The 19,123-nt window shown below is 40.5% G+C and overlaps 1 protein-coding gene across 1 annotated transcript; it reads left to right on the forward strand.

Moving 5' to 3' along the window:
* The first annotated feature begins 17,966 nt into the window (after positions 1-17,966).
* Positions 17,967-18,896, forward strand: LOC149452259 (olfactory receptor 12D1-like). Its single transcript, XM_089689540.1, has one exon. The coding sequence runs from the start codon at positions 17,967-17,969 to the stop codon at positions 18,894-18,896; it is 930 nt and encodes a 309-aa protein (XP_089545666.1).
* The last annotated feature ends 227 nt before the right edge of the window (positions 18,897-19,123 follow it).

Here is a 19,123-nt window from a genome sequence, read left to right on the forward strand (position 1 = left end):
TAGTTTTGAAAAGTAGAAAGCAGAACCTGGATATGTATTAATCAGTTATACCTGCCCCCCTCATGTACACAATTACAAACTATACCTAAAAACTATATTTTTTTAATAGTAACAAACATTGTCTAAAATTATTTTTTATTTTATGTGTATAAAACAAATCAAAATGGCATGTTTTTTCAGACTATTATATCATTATATTGGTCTCTCTCTACATTGAAAAAACAGAAATTAAACAGTTTTAAAGGAATAATATTAAACCCTTGGGCAATAAAAATAAATGTAGCAGCATACCTCATGTTGTTGGTTTGCTGTTACCTTTCTGTCTCCAGACCTTCTTTTAGGTAGAGTAGTCAAAAAGTTTGTTAAGTATATTTGCCCCTATAGAGTATGCTGTTTTGCAGGGAATCCCTGAAGTTCCAGTTCTGTCTTGCAAGTTCCTGGATGTGGTTACAACTATATGTGCAGACGCTTGGTGCACAGGCAGCCCAGAAGGCCTTCCTCTACCCCGCTATGCTCTGGCAGTGGACTTTCCCTCAGCATACGAACGTCAAATTCAGGGCCCTTGGACACATGTCCAATGCATTGGTCTTGATGACGTCAGAAGATCTGAGACAGCCGGAGCATAGGGGAAAATAAGCTGTGGGGACCTACCTTATAACCTGGAGGAAGCCTAAGGGAGCAGAGGATCGGGTAAGTGAAACTACGGTTTGTGGCCCCCTACATACCTTGCTTGTTTGGCCTTAGGGTGGCAGTTGCAAATATCTTATTTGAAATGGCTTTTTATACTTTTTACTACAAAGCCATCTGAGAGAACACATTTTCTGGCCAAGCACTTGTGTTATTTTTAAAATTAATGTTATTGTATTTATAAACACATGTTACAGTTTGCTCCTCTTGGGAGGTCATTTTAACTTGTGCTTACTATTAACTGTATCAATATTAAGTCTCCAGAGTTTAATTAAAAAAGAAAAAGGTGTGTGTAAACTCCATTATAAAATGCTCAATCAATGATACTGTTTAACTTGCATTCATCATTATTCCAAACATGATTTGATTTTTATGTAACATTCAAATTAAATGTTATGTTCTTTTGTATTGTGGAAGTGGCTTGTTTTTTTTTAACCACTTTAGCACTGCCCCATAGCAGATATACTGCTACAGGGTGGCAAGTGTGCAAAATCACATATATATATATATATATATATATATATACACACACACATACACACACATACATACACACCACACACATATATATATATATATATATATACACATACACATATACATATATATACATGAGAAGGTGGAGGCCAGGGATTCTGATACAATTCAAAAATACTCAGCTATTTGGTTTACTTGGTTTATGCTTTTCTTTCCACCTGGAATGGATATTAGCCTGTTTGGCTTATAGTTTAGGCTAGACCATTCCTTCCTATTCTACTCCTCATTTCTTCTTAAACCAAGCCTCCTCCCCGCTTTCTACCCCATACCCCCAGATGCTTGATTGATGAAACACTATGATATACAGTATTACATATAGATACAATTATTAAAGAGTAGCTATTTTGCTATTTTTATCTTGCAAGAATACAATTGTGTATTTTTCTTGTAGCATGAATTGACCGCTATCCAAAATTACGCTTTTGTAAATTTAATAAAATGTATTTAAACCGTGAAGTTTTATTAACCACTTGAGTGCTAGGATTTTTACAGTTATGGATGGTATAGCTGTGTTTCTCTGTTTTTTAGAGAGGCTGTCAGGAAAATCTAATTGGGCTCTCTGCTTAACAAAGAGCTGAGATAGATTAGTAAGGTTTGCTTGTGATGCTCTGGTGATGTCGGAGCTGTTTTATGCCTTCTGAAAGCAACTAGAGCCTGCTAGAACCTGGGTGGGAGCTAGGCAAATGAGCAAAATTAATATGATTGCAGCCTTGGCCAATTGTAGGGGAGCACAGGAGCTCTGGGTCTTTCCTGGCAAGAATTGCACCAAGCCAGGCAGGCTTGTCTCACCTGGCACTAGCTAACATGCAGGCCTCTGGTGGGCGAGTGACCCTAGTTCTTCAGTATGATGACTGAGGGGAGCTGTCTGCCAACGATCTGTATGTTATGACTGGAGGGCATCACTTGGAAGGAGGCTATTATTCTGTCCTTGGACCGTGTGACTACAGACACAGAGATCTTAGGGACTGTGTGTGCTTTGCTACCCCTTTGGTGCTTGATGGTTAGCGTGGGTCTGAGAAGAAAAGGGAACACTGGCTAGTGTTGAGAATTCTTAAGAGTTTGTCCAGTTGTTGCTGCTGCTAAAGGACTTTGCTCAATCTTAACCTGCTTGTTGCCAATGGCATCACTAAGGTTGGTGTCACCTTGTGAGGTAAAAACATGATGTCACCCACCGCTAGCCTGGCACAGTGCATTTGGGGTGTCACTAAGTGGCAAGATGACAGTTCCACTCCCCGACTCGGATTAGGAAACTCACTCTGAGAGCTCAGATGGTGTATGTAGGCATGGCTTAGTGCAGCCTTCTATTGGTCCATTCTAAGTAATCAGCTCCCGAGAGCTCACCGTTTCGGGGGGGGGGCACTGAAGTAACCCCGATCACACCACTCTTTGGCTGACACAGCGGGGGGTGGGTGTTTAACCTGTACTGAGTTGGTGGACTGTGTGTGATCTCAGGTGAGCAGACGACATACTGCTGAATAATTCCTGGCAGCCAGCAGGATCAGAATTAATGGGGATGAATGTCTGGAGAAGGAGCTATGTTTTCTATGCTGACAGATCTGTGTGTTCTGTCGGCATTGGTTTCACCCGGGTGGTCCTCACCCTCATAGTGACGTCACTGCTTGTTTCTACAGTCTAAGGAGAAGTCTTCTATCTGCTTTCAGCAAGGACCTCAACAGTCCTCAACTAAGAGATCAGTTAGATGTCTTCTGTTGTGAATAATTCTAATCTTGAGTATCCCACTAAATTCCCAATCCCTATCCCCAGTTCAACAATAAAACTCTAAAAATAACATCCCGTAGACTGGTCATTGGAGAAAACGAGCGAAAGTGTGTGAGTGCCTGGCTGTGGAAAACACACTTTATGCCTGGCTGTGAGGGAAGCAAAAATACAAGCGGCTCCTGCGGGGGTAGTGCTACATATACAGTATATATCTCATATATAAGTCAGCACTAGAAGGTGAATATAAAGGTTGACAGCAAAGAAAAAGGTAGCTATGCATACCAAAAACGTACAAAAAAAATTAACCGATAATGTAGTGCCTGCATTAGATTTGATTAGGTTATAGACACTGCATAATCTGTTTTTTTTTATTTGTCGGTTTAGCAGCCCTGATGACATGGATCATATACTTCAACTGCACTTTGAATAGGTTGGGTGTTCTCATCCAAAAAAGGCATATTTCACCATGAGGGGGCTTGCTTGTTCCATTTAGAAGTCAATAGTAAAAAAACAGCAGACCAGAATTATTGAGCCAATAGATATAACCACCATACGTGGAAAAAGGTTCCCAATTGTCCACAGCTTGGAAAAGCAGATGGGGGGGGGGATAAGCAGCCACAAATCACGCAATTTTGGCACGCTTCAAGAACCAGTGGATCATAAGTTGGTTTCTATTGCAAGTATGTTACAGGAACAAGATTTCACAATTTCCCATTTACTGTACCAGTCTCCTGCTTCTAGATCTATCCCAATGTCTGTCCTTAAGGTTGAGTTTTTGTCAGGAGTTAAGAAGGAAATTGGGTAAGTAACATCACTATGGTAGGTAATATCAATAGGTGATATCATACCCGGGGAGTGCGTATCATTACTACATCTTCGTTTGAATGGAGACAAAAGCAATGGGCCATTAGTGAACTTAAAATCAGTGCTCCAGTCAAACTGTAAAAAAATAAAAGTCAGCAGCTGCAGAAACTGTCCCAGAAGACTGCAGGGAGGGGGGGTGAGAGGACAACATCTGCTTCCAATCACCTAGGGCACGTGTGTCAAATTGGCGGCCCTCCAGCTAAACTTCAAGTCCCATGAGGCATTGCAAGATTGACAGTTACAAGCATGACTCCCAAAGGCAGAGGCATGATGGGACTTGTAGTTTCTAATATCACCCAAACCGTACTCTCCGCTCCTTGCAAGACCTACTCTCTAGCTCCGTTGTGATGAAAAAAGTGCCAAAAAAATTATATATAAGTATTATTCCAAAACAGTGTCTATACAATATGCAATCAATCCTATCAATTCACACATTAAATGAATATATAATATATCATATCACATATTATTTGCTTTTTATGTGATATTAATGATAGAAAAAGTGTCCAAAATTATAGTCCTTCAAATACTTCCAATGCTTTTCCACGATGATATAACTAGCTCCCTTGTCTCCAGGACTTCCCCCATCCTCTGGAACTCCCTACCCCAAGCTATCAGACTATCGCCTACTCTGCTGACTTTTAGGCGATCACTGAAAACCTCTCCTCTTCAGGGAAGCCTATCCTGCCCTCGCGTTTTTAGCATTTTTGGGCATTTTTTGGGTAAAAAAAAAGTCCAAAAATGCTGGTTTGTGGCGTTTTACTGCGTTTTTCAGCATAAGAGCATTTTTACAGCTAAAAACATCCTCTAGAAACCCACTAGTCCTGGGTTTTTTCCAGCCAAAAAAGGTCCCTGCCAAAAAACATTGATTACAGTCTATGAGCGCATGGACACATAGGATTACATGCTGGGCAGTTTACTGGCTGTAGAAAAAAACGTCAAAAGCCCAAAACAGCAGCTGTAAAAGCATCCAGTGTGCATGAGGACTCAGAATGTGTGATCTATTGGCCAGATTTATCCACAGTTGATTATGGATCCGAAGTTAAAAAAAACTTTAAAGCAGCACTGTCAAGTTTGGGAATGGCAAATGCCTAATTCCTAGCTTCCCCTCTAGGGGTGGACTTACAACTCATGGGGCCCCCTGGCAACAGGGGATCATGGGGTCCCTGTGTCCTTGCCCAAACTCAAAAAAGCTGATGAAAAAAGGTACCAGGGGCATCTCATGGGGCCCCCTACTGACTCCAGGCCCTCGGGCAGTGCCCAAGTTTCCAAATGGTCAGTCCGCCCCTGTTCCCCTCCAATCTAGCACTGCAGCCTCCATGAGCCATTTTGACAGCTTACACTTCTTCAGGAGTATTGGATTTCTGTGTGCACCCCAGCCACCACACCCTGTGGTACCTTGCTCCAACTCCTACAGCACTGTAGGACTTAGCAGTGATATAAACATTAGAGAAAAACACCAGACTGATGTGGGCGCTATGGTTGCCACCTCATTCCTTTCAAAGCAAACATGAATTACACAGGTTCTGAGGCTAATTTAAAGCAGATAAGGCACCAAATGAATTTAATTACCACTTTAATCATCCACAGAACCTGTGTAATTATTAAGCGTTCAGTTGTTAAAGTGATGAAGTGGGCATCTTCCAGACCTACTGGAAGTGTTGAGTGCCAAAAAGGCTTATGGAGACTGCACTGCACACAGACGTCATGGGTATAATAGCTGTTCTCTTACCATTCTGAATTATTGTAAGACCTGGAAGGGTTGCTTTATTGTAGAAAGTTTTACAATAAATCATTTAGCTGTAAATTAACTCTCATTAACATTCCTTTACTAGCCTACAGTAGGGTGGGATCCACAGCCTCTGTAGGGCTTTCTACATCAGATGTCAATCCCATGTCCACACAGGCACATTTCAACCATGTAACCAGGGCTGCCCTGGAAGCAAATTCAGACTGTGCTAGAATGCGGCTAGTGTATTTGCTGCTTTGTTTCCTGGTGTCCAACAGTTCAGGCACATCCAGCATTCTCAGTAGACAACCCAGATGAATACATATGCTATACAGCTTGAGGGCCATTTGTTATGTACTAGGACTCCAGTGTTCTAAAGTTAGTATGCAATATATTCACTGAAAAAAAAACCCCAGTAGTCTAAAACAGGATATTGCTACCATATTTAGACCATAACTATGCAGAACAAGATTAAAAAAATGTAATTACAATAGCCAAAATAATATGGGTTGTGCTATGGAGCTCCCAAGATCAGCTGCTTGTTAAGGTCTTTATTTGGCTCTCCAAACAAGCAAACGCAAGTAGTTTTCTTCAGCAAAATAAAGGCAAACAGCCTATAGTCCAGGTAAAAATGAAGACCACACAAAATGGCTCACTACCAAAATCTCAATCCAACACTTAGGTTTAGGGTTTTTTGTTTGCTGAGCTCCTGTGGCTTTGTATTGCACGCCAAAACCAGAAAGTCTACTATACAGCCAACACTATCTCAGAGCTGTGGACTACTCCACCCCACCTCATAGACACCTGCTGACTCCTCCTGCTGCTTTTCAAGACTCCCTCACAGGTGGGTTAACCCTTTTGGAACCAAAGTGCCTGTAATCAGGTTTTGGAGGCTCTTTCCCAGCCAAAAGGCTCTCTGACGTACCAATCCTGAAAACACTATAAATCAGTTCTCTCCTCTCCAACCAGACTACCCTTCATCCTGCATGAGTGAAAATACCTGAATATTTAAAAATGCATACAATGTCCCCTTTAAAAGGGATCACAACCAAAACATTGGGGAAAAATACCTGCCATCAATACACACCCCCAGTGTCCTGTAGAAGATATTTACACTGCCCAAAAAAATTAACCATTTGCCTACAGGGCACTTATACCCCCTTCCTGCCCAGGCCAGCTTTCAGCGCTGTTGCACTTTGAATGACAATTGCGCAGTCATGCAACACTGTACCAATATGAAATTTTTGTAATTTTTTTGAGACAGATAGAGCTTTCTTTTGGTGGTATTTAATCACCTCTGGGTTTTTTATTTTTTGCTAAACAAACTAAAAACAACGGAACATTTTGAAAAAAAAAACACTTTTGTAAATAAGTGATTTTTCTTCTTCACTGATGTGCGCTAATGAGACTGCAGTGATGGGCACTGATAGGCTGCACTGATAGGCACCACTGATGAGGCACTAGTAGGTATTACTAATGGGCACTGAAAGGCAGCACTCATACATGGCACTAATAGGCAGCACTGATGCGCACTGATAGGCAGCACTGATGCGCACTGACTGGCAGCACTGCTAGGTGGCACTGATAGGTGACACTGAAAGGCAGCTCAGATGGGCAATGATATGTGGCTTTGATGTGCACTGGTAGGCACTGCTATGTGGCATTGACAGCTGGCATTTATGGGCACTGACAGGTGCCGCTGCTGGGGCTACACTGATCACCAGTGCCCCGATGATCAGTGTACATGTCCCCTCCGAGGAATGACGATTACCAGCCCTCCTCTCGAGCTGTTAGCGTGACAGCTCGTGAGGAGAGAAATGCCGATAACCGGCATTTCCCTATTTACATGTGATCAGCTGTGATTGGACATGACCAAGCCGACATCTTCAGCTCTTTCAGTTGATCGGTGATCCTCCCAGAACAAGAGAACCGCCTTGCGCCTGTCATTACCTTATATGGCGGGCAGGATGCGGTTAAAGGAACACTTTTTAATCAGAGTATAGCATCAAGTCAATGAAACTCCTGGGATATTTATCTGATCAGTTAAGTAGCAGAGGGGGTTGTTAATCAGTTTCAGCTGCTTTGTTGTTAATGAAATTAACAACAGGTGCATTAGATGGGCAACAGTGAGATAATCCCCAAAACAGGAATGGTTTTACAGGTGGAGGTCACTGAAATTTTTTTCTCTACTCTTCTTTCCAATTATTTATCACTAGTTTTGCATTTGTCCAGGGTCAATGTCACTACTGGTAGCATGAGGTGATACCTGGACCCTACAAAGGCTGCAGAGGCAGTCCAACTCCTACAGGATGGCACATCAATACGTGCCATTGCCAGAAGGTTTGCTGTGTCACCCTGCACAATCTCAAGAGCATGGAGGAGATTCCAAGAGACAGGCAATTTTACTCTAGGAGAGCTTGACAGGGCCGTAGAAGGTCCTTAACCCATCACCAGGACCGCTATCTGTTCCTTTGTTCAAGGAGGAACAGGATTGAGCACTGTCAGAGCCCTATAAAATGACCGCCAGCAGGCCACTGGTGTGAAAGGCTCTGACCAAACAATCAGAAACAGACTTCATGAGGGTGGCCTGAGGGCTTGACGTACTCTAGTGGGCCCTGTTCTCAATGCCCAGCACCAGAGAGCTCGATTGGCATTTGCCATTGAACACCAGAATTGGCAGATCTACTACTGGGGCCCTGTACTTTTCACAATGGCTGACTGCTCTGATACCACTATATGTCAATTCCACCAGCCATTATCTCTGATCACTGCCACAGCAGTACAATGTCACCAGACCAGTGTATACCAGGTAAAGTGTTCCTTATCACCCCCACCACACCAGTGTAAGCCAGCAACCATTCCTTGATTGTTATCAGACCAATGTAAGGCAGCAGCAGTATTTCCGATTGCTGCCACACTAGTACTCAGTGTGGTTAATTTACTATAACTGGAAAGTACAAAATCTGGTGCAGCTTTGTATAAAAAACAATCAGCTTCCAGTTTTTTTTCAAACTGAACAAGCTGAAGTTAGAAATGACTGGCTACCATGTACAGCTGCACCCCATTTTGCATTCTCCAGTTTCAGTAAATCAACTCCTGTGTCACCAGACCAGTGTAACCAGCAACAGTGTTCCTGATCACCGCTACACCAGAGCAGTGTTGCCTCTACCTGCCACCTGTACTAACCTTGGTCTGTTTGTTGACTACATTTCTGCCTGTTGCCCAGACCAACCATTTGCTTGTTTGCTGACCATGTCTCTGCCTGTGGATTGAACAGACCCATCTGCACATCCTACTATGTTCCTGGGAGACACCAGCCCCAGCTTTCCCCTGCAGACAACTGCATTCCTGGAACCACAGGAACTCTTTTTTGTTTTTTTTCTTCAGCCTCCTGTACTTCCTGGCCAGTGAACATGACATTTCTGGGGGTAGCCCTGTACTAGTAGGCTAGGCTTGCTTGGCTTATATGAATCAAAACACTTACATTTTTTTTTTCAAGGGGGGAGCATTATGGACTCTGTGGACATTGTGGTGTAAAGGTGAACTCTGATGTAAGGGGGTTTGTGCTCATCAAAAAAACATCAGAGTTCCCAGCATTTCCTCTTAAATCAAAGTTCCCAAAGCCCCCTTTACATCAGAGTCTGCAGAGAACTCCTTACATCTGAGTCCTCCTTACCTTAGTGTACACACTTACTCAGAAGCAGGAGAGAGAAGGGAGGGATGGGGATTCTTCAGTCACAGTTAGAACACTGTAGCAAAAGTGATACAAAAATTTAACAAACATAGAACTACAACCATCTCACAGAGATGTCCAGGTCATCCACGGAAGTTAACACCTCAAAAGGAGCATCTTCTGATGAGAAGGGTTGAAGAAAAGTGTCATGCAAGTTCACTGCAGTTTGCTAAAGAAGTAGAAAGATAAACTGGGAATGGCATGCATGGGTGTCATCCATGAAGGAAGCCTCTCCTAAAGCCCATGCACAAAAAAGCCTGCCTAGATAAGCTGTATGGCATCGCAAAGTTGAGGAGTACAAAGAAAAATGCATTGTGCCTACAGTGAAACATGGTGGTGGCAGTGCCCTTCTGTGAGCCTCATGAATGCTGCTGGTGTCAGGGAGCTGCATTTCATTGATGGTATCATGAATTCACAGATGTACTGCTCTATACCAAAAGAGAAGATGCTACCATTACTCTGTGCCCTTGGCCGTCGTGCAGTTTTCCAACATGACAATGATCGAAAACACACATCTAAGGCCATTATTGTATTTCTGATGAAGAACAGTGATTCAGTGGCCAAGTATGTCTCTTTGTCTGAACCCAATTGAACACCTATGGGGAATTCTGAAGAGGCAAGTTGAGCATCACTCTCCATCCAGCATCCAGACTGTAAAAGGGGTCGTTCTTGAAGAATGAAAAAAAGATAGATGTTGCAATAAGTCGCCAACTTGTTCATTCCATGCCTAGGAGACTTGGTCCTGTCCTTACAAATCATGGAGGTCATACAAAATACTAGATGGAGTAGTTTTTGCATCAGCTAATTTGAGTAAAACTGAAGATTTTGTAATCTAAGTTATATTATTATCCTTACTTTCATGTAATGAGCTAAACAAATGTTCTCTAAATCTCAAATTTGTCAAAATTTTGGAAATTGTTCTTGTGTTATTGAGATATTGATTAAAATCTTCCTTTTCAAAAGGGGTGTATGAATTTATGCTGAGCACTGTGTGTGTATATATATATATATATACTGTATGTATGTATATATATGTATACACATATTTATATATATACACATATATACACACACAGTATACAATTATTGTTATATCCTTAAGCGTAAGCTTTTCTTAGTATCTTAAGTGACTTTAGGCAAAGAGAGCACAGGTTCATTTTATTTACTAATTGAACATTACATTAATTTTGGTAAGGCCCCTTTCCCACATGTGGAATTTTGACTAAGAATCCAGACCTATCTAAAATAGTAGGCCCAGCACCAAAAATGACAGCCCGAAAGACATGTAATCTAGGGGATATTCTTATGCAATCAGAATTTGTAAAAAGTCCAACTCAGAACTGGCTGACTAAATATACCTGATCCAAAGACATGTTTGCATGTCGAGAAATGTCAAATATGTCCTTATGTAGACCGCACTAATACATTCCATGACAGCATAGGTCAGAAAGAGTATTAAATTCAGGACTTAATTAACTAATTCAACAAGGGTAATTTGTATGATAACCTTCCCATGTGATAAATTTTACATAGGCAAGACGAAACATCCTCTAAAAGTACGAATAGGGGAGTTCATGAAGGAAATAAGATAACAGAACCCTGAAAAACCTTTAGCAAGACATTTTGCCTCCTGTCATAGTGGCAAGTTGGCAGGAATGAAAATAAAGGGCCTTTATGTGCTCAAACTTCCCCAAAGATGAAGGGATTTTGATTGCATTCTGCTACAAAAAGAGAAAAGTTGGATCTATAAGTTACAATCATTAAACACCATTGGAAATGAACCTGCAGGTCTTTCCAGAGAAATAAAATACAAATATGGTTAAAGACTGTGGGTCACCAGAATTGAGCTAAATGTGATTTCTCTATAACCTAGGATTTGTTGGATTTGAATGGACCTCCACCATGAAAATAGCCTAATACATTCTATATGATAATTCTTATGAAGAAATGTATAGATTATCTGTTTAAGTTTTGTTAGAACAGCTGAGCTATATACTATCACCATAGAATGAATAAGCAGACATGACTTTGTCCATTTAATAGATTTTTGGGCAGTCTTTAGGTGGAGACAATACAGATCTAAGGGACCACCTGAATCCTACCCAACATCCAGACAAAACTACTCTACCATTTAGTTGATGTCACATGCAACTTCACATGACGTGATCCTTCCATATGGAAACCCTATGATGACAGTGTCCCAAGGAGTCAGCGAGACATAGGGGAGATATGTGATATAGGGCTAAATCAAGAGAAGTCATCCTTCCATGCACACTGGATTGACACAGGTGGAGTGTGTACTCAGTGAGCATTGCGAACTGCTGAAATAGTGGTAACGTATATGATGATTTCACTGAAAAGTAGTGAAGACCTATATGGACACCTGACCGTTTAGACACTCCAGATATACTAGGTCCAGGTTGGACCGGCAGGAACACGGAGCAGAAGGTCCTATTGTGATATTCATAGTTGGTGGTATGTTTCTTGCTGACGCTGCTCATTATACACCAAACATTTGTATCAATTACCACACAGGACTCTTATAGTCTCCCTTCTTTCAATACTCCACACAAGGATGACCTATGTCGTGAAAAAGGCATACAACAGCTGATTGGATGAACTTTTATTCAAGGACTGACGTGCCGACCCACACAGGGCCCTGCTATACATATTGAGCACATTATGACAATTTATTGATACATCTTAGTGCACTCTAGGCTCTATAGCATTAGTTAGTCCACAGGGTCTCCCAAGACTCACACATGGGAAATACCTTCTACAATACAATCTCTTTCATCCACTATGCAGCGTTTGCTGTGGAATAGAACCCCAGTGTGACTCTACAGGTGCCCAGGCGTTAATTTGTTATTTTATGTTTGTCTTGTCCTTTTTGTCTATTCATAGTGAGGTGGGACCTGAATGCACTATGGGAAGAAGGCAAGCCAGTGAAGGCAGTTCAATGGTTTTTTTAGTGGAGCCCAAGCCTCAATAGTTAGGACTGTTTTGGAGGCAAAACGGGGACCTACTCCATATTATGTGAGCTACTCATATTGCTACGGCAGGTGATTATATGTTATGAAGGTACTGTATGTGAAGGCTGATTCTCTAAGCTACATATAAACAATATGTTGATTTGTTATATATAGACCCAAAATATTAATGTGACAAAAAAATTTGAAAAAGTAATCAAAAAAGTGCATCTACTTGTGAGGTTCAGCATTTTAAATCACTAAACCAACTTCAGTGCTTCAGCCACTGCATAAAATTGCTTACCAGAGTCCAAGATCTTTTAACATAGGAGGTTTTAAATTGCTTTAAATCTCTCGCAGAAGGAAGAATGGCTTTCTCTCAGCAGAATACTGTCTGCACTAAAGGCCAATTCACATCACCTGCAGTTTTTCTGTATCAAAAACGCATTGATAGTAAGTTACATGGTTTCCAAAGGCATAATTCACACTATACATCAAAAACGCACTCAAACACACATGATCTTATTTAAGTTGAAGAAAAAGGAGAGAGAGGAAAAAATGAACCACAACACATAAAAAAAAAACGACAAAACGTGCATACAGAAACACATCCGGACTGCTTTTTCTATGGTGTGAACTGGCCGTAAAACTCAATCTCACATATAAAAGGAGGGAGAAAAAAAACATATGATGTAGTAGTTTTTCCAAGTGTTTAATTAAGAAACAAATTGCATTCTCACAAAGGAAAAAAGAAACAGTCAGGCACTGATAAAATCAAACGCTGCCCATCTGAGGTTGCGTGATGACGTCACCACTTGACCTCAGCCTTACGTGCTTCATCCGAAAGAACATCATTTGAGGGATGCCGGAGTCCAGACTGGGGCACACAGAATCTGGTGCAGCTGTGAATGGTAACCAGTCTTTAATTTCAGCTTGTTCAATTAAAGCCTATAACCTTATTGGTTACCATGCACAGCTGCACTAGATTATGTGTACACCAGCTTTAGCTGTGTATGGAAGACAGTGGGGGAGATTTACTATTTTGTTGTTGCTCAATATTTAATCTTTACCCATTGTATAGTTGTAAAGACATTATTTATTCTATTAAATTGCCTGCAAATTATTAAAAAAATATAGTAACAAATGTGAATGCATATATATTTTCTTATATTTGTCCTCATCTCAGGGCTGGGGCCATTATCTAGTTACCCAAGGGAGGAGGGCAAAAGCAAAGTCCAAGACTAAGGCCAAGACCCCTAATGTAAAGGAGGGGAAAATTTGACACACCATCTCATTTAACAATACAAGATAGACACGTAGGCAATCTGGCCACCCCATTTGTTCAATGGATTTTTTTCTATATGGAAGAGACTGGAAAAAGACAGCAGTTTGTCCTAATATAATTTTGGGATATGGGATTTTAAAAAAGCAAACCCCCTTTAACCCTCTGCTTAAGAAAATATCATTTTTGCCTTAGACTAGCTTTGTATTTATACCCTTAATCCTCATTTTTCAACAGAGACCAACACATTTGTTGAACTGAGGACTGCAGAATATGCAACTGGAAAAGTGCCTATTTGCGTTAACATATAGCTAAACCTATTGTCAGTAACATTGTGCCAGCTGTCAGTCATGTGCCATGTTTATGGGCATAGAAGCTTAATTATATGAGTGCTGCACCAGCATGCGCACATTGCAATTTACACGCAGACATACTGACTGGCACCAAGTTGGTTATTTAAGTCTGAGCTCTGCACAGGATCACAGGTAGCTGTTCTCACCCTTTAATGTCCCCCATGTCTATTCCATGCATCTCCTCATATATTCCATCTGTGCTGTCACCCCCCAGTTGTGGTATTTGTTTCTTCTCACAGAGCTCTACTACAAATATGTGAAAAGCTCTAGTATTTACTTGTGTTATTAGCAGACAAAGCTGGACACTATATAGTATACAGTTTCAAGAAAAAGTATGTGAACCCCTTGGGATTACGTGGAGTTTTGCATGAATTGGGCATAAAATGTGCTCTGAATGTCATCTAAGTCACAACAATAGAAGAACACAGTCTGCTGAACATAATACTACACAAACATTAGATGTTGCCATGGTTTAATTGCACATAACATTTAAACATTCACACTGCTGGGAGGAAAAAGTATGTGAGGCCCTAGCTTAATGACTTCTCCCAGAGCTAATTGGAGCCAGGAGTAAGCCAACCTTGACTCCAAACAGTGTGATGATATTGGATGTGTTGCTGACAGCTGTCCTGCTTTTAAAAAAAACACCTGTTTTGGGTTTACTGGTTTCAAGAAGCACTGTCTGATGTGAACCATGCCTCACAAAAAAAGAGCTCTCAGAAGACCTACGATCAAGAATTGTTGACTTGCATGAAGCTGGAAAGGGTTACAAAAGTATCTCCAAAAGCCTTGATGTTCATGTGTCCGTGGTAAGACAGACTGTCTACAAATGGAGAAAGGTTAGCACTGTTGCTACTCTCCCTAGGCGTGGTCGTCCTGTAAAAATGACTGCAAGAGCACAGCGCAGAATGCTGCATGAGGTAAAGAAGAATCCCAGAGTGTCAGCTAAAGACCTACAGAAATCTCTGGCGCATGCTAACATTTTTGTTGACACATCTACAATAAGGAAAACATTAAACAACAATGGAGTACATGGGAGGACACCACGGAGGAAGCCATTGCTGTCCAAAAAGAATATTGCAGCACGTTTGAAGTTTGCAAAAGAGCACCTGGATGTTCCACAGCACTACTGGCAAAATATACTGTGGACAGATGAAACCAAGATTGAGTTGTTTGGGAAGAACACACAACACTATGTGTGGAGAAAAAAAGGCACAGCACACCAACATCAAAACCTCATCCCCACTGTAAAACATGGCGGAGGGAGCATCATGGTTTGGGGCTGCTTTGCTGCCTCAGGGCCTGGACGGATTGTTGTCATTGATGGGAAAATGAATTCCAGAGTTTATCAAGACATTTTGCAGGAAAACGTACGACCATCTGTCCGCCAACTGAAGCTCCGCAGAGGATTGGTGATGCGACAGGACAATGACCCAAAGCATACAAGTAATTCAACAAAACAATGGCTGCAACAGCACAGAATACGCCTTCTGGAGTGGCCCAGTCAGAGTCCTGACCTCAACCCGATTGAAATGCTGTGGCATGACCTTAAGAGAGCGATTCACACCAGACATCCTAAGAATATTGCTACACTGAAACAGTTTTGTGAAGAGGAGTGGTCCAAAATTACTCCAGATCGTTGTGCATGTCTGATCTGCAACTACAGGAAACGTTTGGTTGAGGTTATTGCTGCCAAAGGAGGGTCAACCAGTTATTAAGTCCAAAGGTTCACATACTTTTTCCTCCCTGCACTGTGAATGTTTACATGTTATGTGCAATTAAACCATGGTAACATCTAATGTTTGTGTAGTATTATGTTCAGCAAACTGTGTTCTTCTATTGTTGTGACTTATATGACGTTCAGAGCACATTTTATGCCCAATTCATGCAAAACTCCACGTTAATCCCAAGGGGTTCACATACTTTTTCTTGCAACTGTATATTTAAATTGTATATGCTACATACTAATTACAATGCATGAACACCTGTTAAGGCCACAATTGTATCTACAAGCCAAGTGGAGGGCCTATCATAGTTACATAGGTGGTGAGGTTGAGTAAAGACACCAGTCCATCCAGTTTAACCTGTGTGGGTGTGTGTGTTTATGTCAATTCCATTTCCCATATTCCTGCATATTTCATTAACTAAGATGCCCATTGAAAAGATCAACACTCCCCGCAGACACCACCAACTCTGAAAGTAAAGAACCTCTTATGCAGTTTAAGGTTAAACAGCTGCCCATCCAACTTCATTGACTGGCAATATGTCCTCATGATCTGAAACTGAATGCTAGAATCACTATTGAGATATTGTTTATTGCTACCCTATCTCCTTTATAGTGTCTCTTCTCCAGGGAGATTGAGTCTAATGTTTGTAGTTGTTTCTCATGGCTGAGGTCCTCCAGTCCCCTTTATTAGCTTTTTTGCCCTTCTTTTGACTCTCTCTAGTTCCAGCACATCCGTCCTGAGGACTGGTGACCAGAGCTGAATAGCATACCCAAGTTGTGGCCAGACCAGAGTTTTGTAAAGTGGTACAATTATAGTTTTTATCTCTTGAGTAAATCCCCTTTTTATTGCATGCTAATAGTCTGCTTGTTTTGCTTGCTGCAGATTGGTATTGCATGCTATTGCTAAGACACTGGTCCACTAGGAGCCACAGATCTTTTTTCATCCTTGATTTCCCCTAGAGGTTCTCTGTAACTTGCATTCATATTTTTAGCCCCCGAGTGCATCACTGCACATTTTTCAACATTGAACCTCATTTGCCATATAGCTGTCCACCCTTTAATTTTATTGAGGTCTTCTTGTAAAATGTCTATATCCTGCTGTGAAGTTATTGCCCTATTTAGCCTTGTTATAATCCCTGAGACTGAATTATTTATACCAATCTCTATACCATTTTTCAATAAATTGTTCCCAGCACAGAGCCTTGGGGTACAACTCGACCATTCTGAGTACACACTTCCTCAAAGACTGTTAACAGACTGGTCTGGAAAGAACAGTCTTTCAAAAATCCATGCTGATTACTACTAATGATACTGTTTTTAGTTAGAGTTAGTTTTTAGATAGTTTCTTCTGTTTCAACAAATGATATTGGATTATTACAGTAAATAGCAAACAGTCTGCACTTAAAGGCGCTTCTGTGTTCTCTTTTTTTATTGGCAAATTTAATTGAGATTACATATAGAATGTACAGTGTGACAACAACAAATGTCACCAGCTTCTGTCAGTTTTTGCTACTTTTCCAATGTAATAAGAATTATTATCGCATCATCTCCCATATGAACGAGGCCTAACCGAAACAACAGTAAGGTTTTTGTACATTTTCCTACAGGATGACTAATTCATATTTATAGGGCCAATATCTATCTCAGGCATGCTGTCTTATTAAAAAAGGGCTTTGAAGGACCTTTGGAGCTGAACTCTGGAAACATTCATTTTTTCACTATTTGCCATGTAAAAATAATCATGGGAGTCCCATTACTGGCTGCTGCCTTTAATAAAACACTTACTTTCATTTAGCTTAAACACCACTGTAACCACATCATTTTTTACTCAGAATCTTACAGTACCAATTCTACTACATTTATTATAGTGAGTTGCTCACCGTACACCTCCTCCATTCGCAAGACATTTTGCATTCTTTTCACAGAATGCACAACATTGATATACATGGTCTTAATGTTTATTTTGATCTTATCTGTGTTATTAGTGAATATTTGGGTGCTACTATTTATGTAGTTGTAATATTTTAGCCTTTTGTTTTTTATAATTGGGGGACACTTTTGAGAGCTGGTGATGCTTTTATTTACAGTTGCTATGTAGATATTTTCCACCCCGGTCGCCAACTTCTGAGATCACCATGGTGGTTGTAGACAGAGCAGAGAGAGACCATCGAGACCTAACACGTAGGATAGAGTCTATAAAGTGACATTATTATGCCAAAATTAGTACCGGTAAGTGGACTGGGTGGTGATTTGAGTGAAATACAGTTTTGCTCACATATATCAAGATATGTTAACTTTTTCTTCCCATGTAAGATTTTTCCATTTTTAAAATTCATATATGTTACAGTTTTTTTCTGTATTTAGGAAATGGAGGAATGGAATGGAACTCTGACAACTGAATTCATTCTAATGGGAGTCACCAACGTGGTATGGCTCAAAAATTTCCTCTTTGTTTTGGTCTTGTTTTTCTACGGGCTTGATATTTTTGGGAATACTGTTATTATCTCCCTAGTGATCAGAGATGTTACTCTTCAGTCCCCTATGTATTTCTTACTAGCTAATCTTTCCTTTTTGGACATTTTATTTTCCACTGTTACTGTTCCCAAAATGATGTATGGATTTGTAATGGAAAACATCATTTCAAAAAATGGGTGCATTACTCAGATGTATTTTTTCCACTTTTTGGGATGTGCAGAAGGTGTCCTCTTGGCTGCTATGGGTTATGACCGGTATGTTGCCATTTGCCATCCTCTACATTATAATGCTATCATGGGAAAGACAACTTGTATTCTATTGGTATTCACTGCTTGGGTAACAGGCCTAACAACTTCATTAATACATACTGTAATGACATCACAGCTTCCATTTTGCAACAATAAAAAGGTCGAACACTTTTTCTGTGATGTTAAGCCAGTCATTAAGTTGGCTTGTAAAGACATTCATGTAAATGAGCTCACATTAGCCACTGTAAGTGGCTTCCTAAGTACAAGCACATTTCTCCTTACTACACTATCCTACATTTACATAATTGTTCATCTTTTACAAATAAGGTCTTCTAAAGGAAGGTCCAAGATTTTTTCAACATGTTCTTCCCACTTGACTATTGTCATCTTGTTTTATGGGACAGCAATGTGTACCTACCTGGGACCAGCATCTGAGAATTCTTTAGAAAAAGACAGAGTGGCAGCCATATTATTCACGGTTGTCACCCCAACACTTAATCCAATTATTTACACATTACGAAATAAAGAAGTTAGAAAGTCCCTAGAAAAAACTCTTAAAACTTCAAAATTTTGAGACTGACAAATGGGGAGTAAATCTGTTATGTATTGGTATCTCAGGTACCCATTGTAGAAGGCACAATGGTGCCAAATCTAATGAAAAATTAATACACTCCTTTTAATCTTATCAGAAATATAGTGTATGCTGTCTAAATGATCTGTCACATGTCTTGTTTTCATTAAAAAAAAAAAATGAATATTCAACCATGTTTTCTATTCACATATCAAAGTAAATTGAATTAA

This window comes from Staurois parvus, unplaced genomic scaffold (genome assembly GCF_062004578.1).
Source record: "Staurois parvus isolate SC_StPar_1 unplaced genomic scaffold, SC_StPar_1.0 ptg000486l, whole genome shotgun sequence".
Classification (NCBI taxonomy): Eukaryota; Metazoa; Chordata; class Amphibia; order Anura; family Ranidae; genus Staurois; species Staurois parvus.